Source organism: Pantherophis guttatus, chromosome 2, assembly GCF_059756535.1.
Source record: "Pantherophis guttatus breed Tessera chromosome 2, ASM5975653v1, whole genome shotgun sequence".
Classification (NCBI taxonomy): Eukaryota; Metazoa; Chordata; class Lepidosauria; order Squamata; family Colubridae; genus Pantherophis; species Pantherophis guttatus.
Window position 1 is genome coordinate 131,477,576 of NC_142064.1, and position 10,543 is coordinate 131,488,118.

At 38.7% G+C, this 10,543-nt stretch overlaps 1 protein-coding gene across 7 annotated transcripts in view; it reads left to right on the plus strand.

Annotated features, from left to right (window-relative positions):
* The window catches only part of CBX5 (chromobox 5), a 48,534-nt gene extending 43,613 nt beyond the window's left edge, over positions 1-4,921 (plus strand). For all 7 annotated transcript variants that reach the window (XM_060688956.2, XM_087886746.1, XM_087886747.1 and 4 more), the window contains exon 5: positions 1,220-4,921. In XM_060688956.2, coding sequence (XP_060544939.1) covers positions 1,220-1,370 — 151 coding nt within the window. In that variant the 3' untranslated portion in view covers positions 1,371-4,921. The remainder of the gene's footprint in view (positions 1-1,219) is intronic.
* Positions 4,922-10,543: the final 5,622 nt, after the last annotated feature.

Below are 10,543 nucleotides of genomic sequence, written 5' to 3' on the forward strand. Positions count from 1 at the left end.
TCAATCGTGTCATGTACTTTTTCTGTTTGCTTAATATTTTTACAATTTTTCATTTGTCTGTAGGACCTTTTCATCTTATATGACTTTGTATTAAGATTTTAAAATAGAAAATTTAAAATATCTGTAGAAAGTATAAAAATACACATTTGCATAAATACAAGTCCAAGGCCAAATAATATATCAAGAAAATGAAACTTGGGAATTTGAGGAACAGGGTTTTTTTTGGGAGGGGGGGTGCACTGTAAACATTTGGAGTACTTTTCTGCCCTTGACTATCTTCATGGGGATCTCTTGTGAAAATGGGCAAAATTGAATAAAAGATTCCAAAGATGGGTATAAATTTTTACAATTTACCTCTTTAAGATAATACCTCTGGAAAATGGCCATGCCTCTCAAAAAGAGGCTTGCTTTCTTCAACTCATATAAGCATTTGCACTAAAAATGTGTCATTAAAACTTTCAGTTAATCAGGGGCAAAATGTTAGTGAACGTATTTTTTTTAAAGCAGATTTGACAGATTTATTTTATTTTGGCATCTTACTTGAAAATACAAAGCTCCTGTAAACAGTTAAAGAGGAGATATCTCCCTGTTTCTCTTCCCTTTTGCAATTCAGACATTTTGTAGATGGAGAGAGAATTGTGGAAAAAATACATCTGTCCCCTTTATCAATTATAGCTGTTGAGGATGCAATGAGATTTCTTTTTGAATGTTAATAGCAGTTACAACACCAGTAAACTTTCTGCAACATTAGGCTCATCAGTTTCAAAGGATTGGATCCACTGGACCAGCAGTGTCCTTTTAAATTAGCCACTAGCACTCCGGAGTAGCTGGGACAAAAGAAACTGCTGGCAGTATCCATCCATAAATGAATTGTCCAGAAGGAGCAGTTGCTGATTAAAGCAGTAGCATATTCACATTGAAACATATATTATATGATATGCAGTAAATGTAACTCAAATTCATAAAATCAATGGGTATCAAAACACTTTGCAATACCTGCCTCCCTTCATAATCCCAAATTAATTGGCAGTTCAGACAGGGGCTTCCTGGTAGTGCTGTTGGTGGTTTCCTACTGATGCTGTTCTGTTATTGTTTTCCATTATAAAATAGGTATGTAAAACCTTGTTTATTTTTATTGTGCCACCTGTTGGATGGAATGTTTTTGCTTAACCACTTAGTGACCAGTGCTCCTTTTGTTACTTTTTGTTTATTTCTTTAGGAAAGACACAGATGAGGCTGATCTGGTTCTAGCAAAAGAAGCCAATGTGAAGTGCCCTCAAATTGTGATAGCATTTTATGAAGAGAGACTGACCTGGCATGCATACCCAGAAGATGCTGAAAACAAAGAACGGGAAGCAGTGAAAAGCTAAAGTGGCTGGGGTTCTCTGTCCATCATAATTGTACATATCCACCATCCCTTTCCCTCTGCCCAAATGCATCCATGCAAATGTGCTTATTACTGTGCTCGACAGGAGAAATGTTGATATTGGTTGGTTTAGTCATAACATAAATGTTGTGAGTCACGTTTGGTTTCCCTCCAGGAGATTGACATGCATTGTGGAGTTCTATCACCTCCTCATTGATAACAATAATGATTCTTGTTTTTAAAGCTTCCTCAGAGCCTCCAGGCCTTTTCTTCCTGCCTGGCTGTTTAGTTCTACATCATCATGTTCTGTGTAGAGAATTGTTAAGCATCATTGTTACTGATTTAAAAATGGCAGGAGCTCCCTGAATTCAGGACAGACCCAACTGATCTACCACAGGCTTTGGATTCTTAGGTCACCAAAATAACGAGCAAGCTAGATCTTGGGGAAGGGGGGGGGGCAGGGCTTTTTCTAGTTTTTTTCAAAATTGCTAACATGTTGCTTGAATTGCATTCAAAATGCTAGGTAGCCATTTTCACCCAAATTTTCTAACTTCAGGTCAGAACAGGAACCGTTTGAACAAATAGAAATTAGTTGGCAGGGGTAGCATCCCTCTTTTGAACCTGTCTTTCTCATCTTATTCCTTTCATTCCTTCCTGTCTCTTATCTTCCTTACTACTGGTGCTATTTGCATGACATGTTTAGTTAGATTATAAGGGTATCTAATTAATCATGTGTGTACTCCAAAAATTAAGTTAATTGACCCACAGCCTATCCTGGCAACAAGTCTTTCCTCCCCCTCCCCCCCCCTTTGTGCAGACTATCGGTACTTACTAGACAATTAACTCCCTCTTTTAACAACTGTGATCAAAATATACTCCTAGAGAAGCCCTATAAAATTGCTCCTTCTGTGGGCATTCCTTTTCTATAGTCCTTTTGATTTTTCATTCATTGCACTCCAGGTGTGTATGTCTGAAAAGTGAGCAGATACTGTTGGGATATGTAACTCCATGAATCTGCAGTGACACCAACCTTAATTGCATGATGGCAACTTTAATTTTAAATTTACTTTCCCAGGGGGTGGAGGGTACAGCATGAAGTAAGAAAGAAAATGATGCCTCCTGTGAAGACTAAATACAGTGTCACTGAATGACCATCTCTGTCATTTGGGATCATGTGCCCTGAGTGTGTCAATGTGAATTAATTGGCTTAAAGAAAACTGGATCATTCATGTTACACAAATAGGGCCTTTGTGTTATGTAGGTAAGTAGATCAGCCAAACATAGTGTCATACTTGGAATCATTAAATAGTTCCTTTTTCCTTTAAAAAAACAATGAACCGTGGTTCCAAAATTCTAATTTGATTTGTTTCTGGGCAGTTGTTTCTTTAGAGACCTCCCAACCATATTCTCTCTGCTCTTTCATCCTAGTATGTCAATATGTTATTTTCAGAATAAGTATTTACTTCAGGTATATTTTCAGAGAAAACTACCAGCTGAGCATAATTATCTGGCTGCATGACTAGAACAGCTTAGAAAAATGCAAAAATCCCAGACTGGCATTTTTATTCTGAACAATTGACAGTTAAAATACATAGTGAAATAGATTTTACAGATAAAATACATTAGCAATTTAGCCAAAAATACCATGTTACAGAATAAGGACATTTTGGACTGCAAATCTAATTATCCTTCATCACTGGCTATGCTGGATGGGAATTGCAGTTCAAGAACAGTTGGAGGGTCACACATTGCCTGTCCCTGATTTGGAATGTTGATCATTAAGGTAAAGGTTCCCCTCGCACATATGTGCTAGTCGTTCCTGACTCTAGGGGCCAGTGCTCATCTCTGTTTTAAAGCCGAAGAGCCAGCGCGGTCCGAAGACGTCTCCATGGTCATGTGGCCGGCATGACTAAACACCAAAGGCGCACGGAACTCTGTTACCTTCCCACCAAAGGTGGTCCCTATTTTTACGTGCTTTCAAACTGCTAGGTTAGCAGAAGCTGGGACAAGTAACGAGCTCACCCCATTAAACGGCTCTAGGGATTCAAACCACTGAACTGCCGACCTTTTGATCGGCAAGCTCAGTGTCTTAGCTACTGAGCCACCGCGTCCCTTATCATTAACAAATGGTTATTTCAGCAGTGGCTTTCCATCTTGTTCTTGAGCTTCAGGACAGGGTAACAGAAAGCAAAGGCCCTTGGCAGAGCCCTTTCTCATGACAAAGCGCATGCATTTTTTATTTCATGTGTAATGCCTGCATTGTGTAGCATGGTTGGGATTTCATTTTCATGTTCCACTGCGCAGACTCACTTGGCTGCATCAGCTTTGAAAAGTGCCAGTATCCTACTACAGTATCTGAATTTCTGGATACCTCACAATAGATGGATCCTCCATACTAGTAAGATTTGATAGGAGCTTGGATCATTACTGAAATGGTACAGGCTACTTTATAATGGACACTGGTCCTTAACATTAATTCAGAATCTGAATTCATGCTCTTTGGTCTCTGCTGCCTTAGCAGTACTTTTTTTTTTTTTTTATAGTGAGGAAAGATGCTCCTATCCATGCTTGATCAGAAAATCCCACCACTACTTACTTCATTTCTGCATTGTTGAATTTATTTCCTTTTGTTTAGCAAGCAGATGAAGTAGGTTGCCATCCTTCTATTTACATATTCTGTACCCTGCTAATCTGTCAGGAATTGCAACTGGGCATGGTGTGATGTAGCATGACATGAATTACATCTTTGACACAACTAATGATTCATATGATTGATTAAGTCCTATATCTTGCTAAATGCCCAGCATCAGAAAATTGGTGGCATTTTTGTTTTGGTGGATTTCCTTTGATTCAATTGATAGGTATACTTCTGTCAACCACATCGAGATAAAACATTTATGAAACATGTATTCTAATTTGTTTGGATCATGATATCATTCCATGTATGTAGTTTAAGAATCTATTTTGCAACCAGTCCATCTTTCAGTGGTTTTGAGGCAGGTTTGCCTTTATAAAATATGCAGCCTCCATAGCTTTGCTCAGCATATTCTATTAGAACTGAATAGATTTTTACTGTTTGCTTCCTGAATGGGGATGGGTGACACTTTTAAGAATTTACTTTGAAAGGGATTTTGTTGAAAGAAATGCCCTGCTGCTAAATTAATAGAAATATGTTTCTTTTCTAGAATCCTTATTTGGTGCAGTCATTTTCAACAAACGAGATATGTGAAAGTTCAGACTATAGATTGGACATTAGCTTTGCATTTCTGATTCCACTTGAAAGATGTCACATAGAACACATAGTCAGAAGCATAGCTGCCTGCATTTGGCTAATGGCCAGCTATTGCTCTTGAATCCCACTGAATTTCTTAATTTTTGACTATTAGCTCTTCAGTGTGGGGGTGTTTTCATTAATTCCTCAACCACATGAGCTGGAAGAGGGCAGCAGTTGCAAAACAGGATTTGGGAAGCTATATGGATTTAACTGTTTGCATGTGATTTGTACCACTTACACACTGAATAAATGATTTACTTGAGGGGTTTTTTTTTAGTCAAGAAGAGTCTCGGGTTCTGATTTTTGCATGTGACTCAAATGAGAAGAATGTCCCTTTCATCCATTATGCTTCACAGAATGCTAGTTATCCTGCCCCACTCCCTTGGAATTCTCTAATTTCTGTATGACAGCTGAAGAGGTCAAATTATTATGTATTGTATGACTACTATCAAGGATAAAAGACAATTTACTAATACCGATCTGTCTGAAATGAAGCAACACATAAAGACCCCTAGGTGTTCCACATCTTCCTGAAAGGAAGACTATTCTGATTTCTAACTCCTTCAAGAACAGAACAGAGAAAAATAAATACAATATCCAAGTTGCTGCAGCTTACTACCTCCCTACCTAAAAATTGCTAATTCCAGCAGAAAGCAATTCTGGAGGCTTTCCCTATTGCAAATATGTGTGCTTGTGTGACACATTCATTGACTTGGACCCGCCCCCTAACAAGGACAAGGCCATGATAAAAAATAAATTGAATAATTAATGACCAAAAATAATTGCCTATAAAACAAGGTACCCATTTGTAAAATTAAATGTTTTGTGTGTAGTACAAGTCCACCGTTCTGCAAACAAAAGGATACATGCATTCACAAGAGGCCATTTTCTTCCAACAAACCACAAAAACAATGGCAATGGAATATGGAAAGAAGAACAATGGTAAAACAAACTCGGTGGGGATGGAAGAATGAGGAAATAGACGAATATCTGGAAGGAGTCGAGAGGGACAAACCACCACCACCTCTAGAGTGAGGACTAGAAAAATGCATGTCAAGTTAAGGGATAAAGGTGGCATTTTTAGATCCTCCTCCCCCCCCCCCCCAAGAAATGTGTTGGCAATAATTTAAGCTCCCTTCTACATGCGTCTTCTGTGAGAATTAAACACTTGGCTACATACAATATTTACCCTTGATGGTCCTGTTTGTTAGCCCTATTAGCTCAGGTGGGAAGCTGAGTTCTTTAGCTTATGAGGGACGAAAAAGGTGTCCTCAGCTATCTGGTAGGAGGTGGCTTAGGCCAGGGGGAAAAAATGCTGGACATCTGAAGAGTCAATGCTGAGAGCAAGAGTGACAGGTAGTCCTTGACTTATGACATTACAAGACTGACCCATGGTACTTACAGTCTGGTTTCAAACAACAACCATCTTCCCCTTGCTGTCATGTGACCACATTTCAGACACTTGGCAACTGGCCTGTATTTATGTGTACAGTTACATGATTTCCTTTACTTCAGATTTTTGGCCCATAGCAATCAATTGGTTTCTTAAAGACCATTGCATTTAAAAAAATCTTAAAATTGTGTCAGTCACGTGGGTGGCCTGCTTTATAGCCATCATGACTTAACTGTAATGAGCAGACTCCATTAAGTTGAAGACATCTGTATTTGCCTCAGAGCCTTGCCTCCCCTTTAAAGGCTATATACCTTTAATAATGGTTTATTTTCTTCCCCTCAAGCACTGGCCAATGCTCCCTCATGATTTACAGCATCACGTAACAAATTTCAGCCATCGCCGAGGTGCTATAATTTGGCCTCATTATTACATTGGCATGATGATGCTCTAAATCACTCCTGGAGATTTCACCCATGCCTCAGTATCACTGCATTGTCTGTATTTTGTGAAAGTGGGCAAAGTGGTGTAGAAGGAGTATTGAATCTGGAGCAAGTGCTGTGGATGATTGATAGTCTGCCATTCCTTTCTGTGCTGCAATCCTATAGAATCAAGTCTTAAAATGGAGAAAGTCTTTGCTGTTACTAACTAGGGTATTGGCTTTCCAGCCCATATCTTTTTCAGGTATTTTGGCTGGCATTGCCTCTTACCAGCTAAATTCATTGGGCGAGCCAGAATCAAGTTGAATTTGCAGGCTAAATAAGAGACATTTCACAAAGTGTTGAGGAATCAACTCTGATAACCTTTAAGTATTAAAGTCCTGCTACCTCGCTGATTTCGCCCTTATTTTTATTCTCAAATGTATTGGAGAGGAAGCTTAAGACAGCCTTGAAGTGCACCTTTCTTTCCTACTCTGGTATGTACCAGCCTAAAAACTACCTTCTTCACCAGCAGCTGCTAATAGAAATCCTTACATAGAATTAATAAGGAAGACTTCTGTGATTACAAGCACTTGTGTGTCAGGCTAAAAAGAAAAAAGGCATTTCAGGAAGTTGGTAGCAGCAATGCCATTAGTATAAAAAAAAATGGCATTTCTCTTTCCAAGTATTTGCTAGGATTTTGAGATGGACTTGTGCATGTATGTTTTAAATGACTACTCTTGTACAGCCTGTTGAATGTATGCATGTACCTGATTTGTTGCCATGTGGGAAGAATCCTTAGAATAAAGTGTTCAATCTTGGCTTTCCTCCACTCCCACAACTACACAATTTAAAATTCTATTATGGATGCACCATTAATATAAAGTAGCACACACAGGACCCTTTCATCGTTTGGCAAATTTGATGAATATCTGAAGGTTCTTAGAGTTCTTTGTCAAACTTAAATGAAGCAAAAATAGGGCAACTTGACACTTGAAGAATTGCTTTAGCTACTGCAGTTGAAATGCTAAAACACTAGTTTTTTCTACTAGCAGAAATGTAAGTACAGCAACAGCTTTTAGTAAGTTCCACAATATGACCTCCGTGTAATATTTTTAACCCTATTCAAAAGCTCTTTAAAGGCAAGAGTTCTTTTTAAACTATCAACAAAGAATGCCCAGATTTTTTTTTTAAAGGAAAAAAAAGTTTCACCCTTTACCTGAAGATCATGTTAAGTTTGTCTTAGTGTAGTAGTAGAACTAGCCAGCTGATTCTAAATTTCCAGGATTTCTAAGCCATTCATGCTGCATTTAGGTGACTTTTAAACTGATCCCTCTTCCTCACTTTTTGGCTCCTGGTCTAAATGTTTCAATGGCACAAAAAAAAAAAAAACTTTTTGGTGTCAGTTTTTTTGCGTCTTCTTGTATTTAGAACTTGTGGGGATGGGGCATATGTGTATGATGCTTTGGGAGGTTTGAATCTTGACTTTTTGTGTATCTGTTTAAATTGCACATTTTAAACTGATGACCACACTCTGAATTTATCAGAATTTAAATTTATGGTAAGACTTCAATTATGTAGGTGCAGTTTTCTGATGCAACACTTTCTTAAGAGGCTATCAAACATGAATTGTTATCCTCAGTCACCTAAGCGTGGATTAAAATACAAAGACAATTAATTTTGTGTTAATTAAACTCATTAATTTTTGATTAACTATATAATTTTTACCCAGGTGGCATTTAAATCTTCTCGGCTGTATGGGCTCTAATGATTTTTGTCTCCTCCCACCAGCAGGAAAAGGAAGAGGAGAGAAATCACCCAGCCAGCACAATTTGAATTATCTCAGAACCTCTATACCACTGCTGCCTTTTCTTAGTTTCACGTGACCTACCTATCATTTTTGCAAGAACTATAGTTTTATGCAATTCAATTTGGTATTTTAGCCCTATGGCAAAATTGGTTCCTTTTTCTTTTTGTTTATCTATCTCTTTCTGTCTCTTTCTCTTTCTTTCTTTCTTTCTTCCTTTTATTTTTTTCCACTGGGAACCACTACTCTGCAAGTTTTCTAGTGGACAAGAGACATCTGAGATAATACCTCATTCCACTGCTTCAAAAGCAAACATTCAGATTTCTTTCCTTCTGAAAAATGAAAGAGAATTGGCTTAAGGAACTGCTCTGCTTTTGATTGAGCTTTTTGATTGCTTGAATCCAACTGTGTCTCTGACAGATAAGACAGCATGAATTGTTCACTCTGGGTCGAGGCCACAATTCTTCATGCAACGCTTTGAATCATTTGCAAAAGTATGTCAAGTTGCAGCTTTTGCTTGCAACAAGCAGTCTGGAAGATTCATGAACACCTATTTGGATCCAGGTGAAAACACAAGCCCAATCATGTGCACAGAATGTGTGAAAAGGCCTTGGAGGTTTAATGCCCCTGGTGCTGGTTACAGAAATGAAATACAGTATATCCAGGTTCCCTATGATCAGTATTTAAACTCCTGATGAAAAAGAGAAAGATGGTGTGTCAACTCTTCCCCTCCCAATATGCTGCCCTCCACAACAGAATGTTGAACTTTTGGCTAACGGGTGTGTCTGTGCATTTGTGTTAGACTTCCTTGGGGTAACATTTTAGCCAAGCCTTTTGATTCTAAAGTAGGTTATGCTGATTTTTAAAAGTGTGAAAATAATTTTTAAAATGAGCTCTTTGTTGTACAAGTTGACATGTTACAAACAACCCCATGTTCATCATCTCCGCTCTTTCATATTTCTTGTATCAGTTCTAATAAATGGTTACTTTTCAGTACAGGGTTTATTGTCTTTTATTCACCCTTTCCCCCTTTTTAAATCCCTCAATATTGTCTGGATATGGTTATATTTCATATACTTCGTTGCTGTTTAGATATGGAAGGTAGTTTTGACCAGTGGTGGAATTCAAATTTTTTTACTACCGGTTATGTGGTAGTGGCTTGGTGGACGTGGCTTGGTGGGCGTGACAGGAGAAGGATACTGCAAAATCTCCATTCCCACCCCACTCCAGGGGAAGGATACTGCAAAATTCCCATTCTCACCCCACTCTGGGGCCAGCCAGAGGTGGTATTTGCTCAAAAATTTCTACTCAAAATTTCCACTACTGGTTCTCCAGAATCTGCTGAATAGCATCCCCGGTCTTGACCTAGAGAATTTGACCAACTGATAAGGCATAGCAGTAGCATTATGAAAATTTAGCTGTTTGCTTTACCGAATGTGGGGTTGTGCAATTGACATTGTATAGGTGCCAGTGATCTTTAGCTTTTCTGGAACTGAAATTTAGTTTAATTAATCCCATTGTTCATTATTTTTTTTAAAATTCTCTTTTCCCTTCCTTCTGTGATTGCTTTTCTCAGCCAGATATTCTGGCCTCTAACATCCATCTAAAGCCACTTTCCGTCATGCTGGCTGGGAATAAAGGATAGATTTGCAGGTCAATAGGACAGCATTGATAGCTATTAGCTAATAGCATTTGGGGGATAATAATAGCTGATGACTGCAGTTCTGTGGAAGCAGTTTTCTGAGTGGACTGCCCTACTCCCGTTTTAGAGTCATCCTTTCCTGACTGTTGGGTAGTAACAAGATCAATATATAATATGAAATAGATCTTGAAACACCAGTCTGTGTATCTCTGGCTGAGAGTCAGGGAAATTTTGAGCTTGGCTTCCCTTTCTCGCATTTCTTAGGTTGAAGTGCTCTTTGTCCTTCCTCTGCAGTAGTTCCTGTGAGTGCAGCATCCAGAAATGGGATCAGATTGCAAATATTTTATACTGAAGGGAAAAAAAATAAACTTATAAAAGCAGAGAGAGAGAGAGAGAGCACTCTCAAAGTAGCAGTTTTGGTATCCCTGTACTTAACATAGTATGTGCTACTCAGGGATGTCAAACTGGCGGCCCGCGGGCCAGATGCGTCATGTGCAGGCCACACCCACCCCAGGGGAAAAAGGTTGGGAAACGTCATGTGACGCCACGAGTTTGACACCCGTGTGCTAGATTGTGAGGTCCTTATTGCTCTCTCAGCTTGGTTGCTTACTTGCAGACATTTCATTACCTAAATTTGATTACATT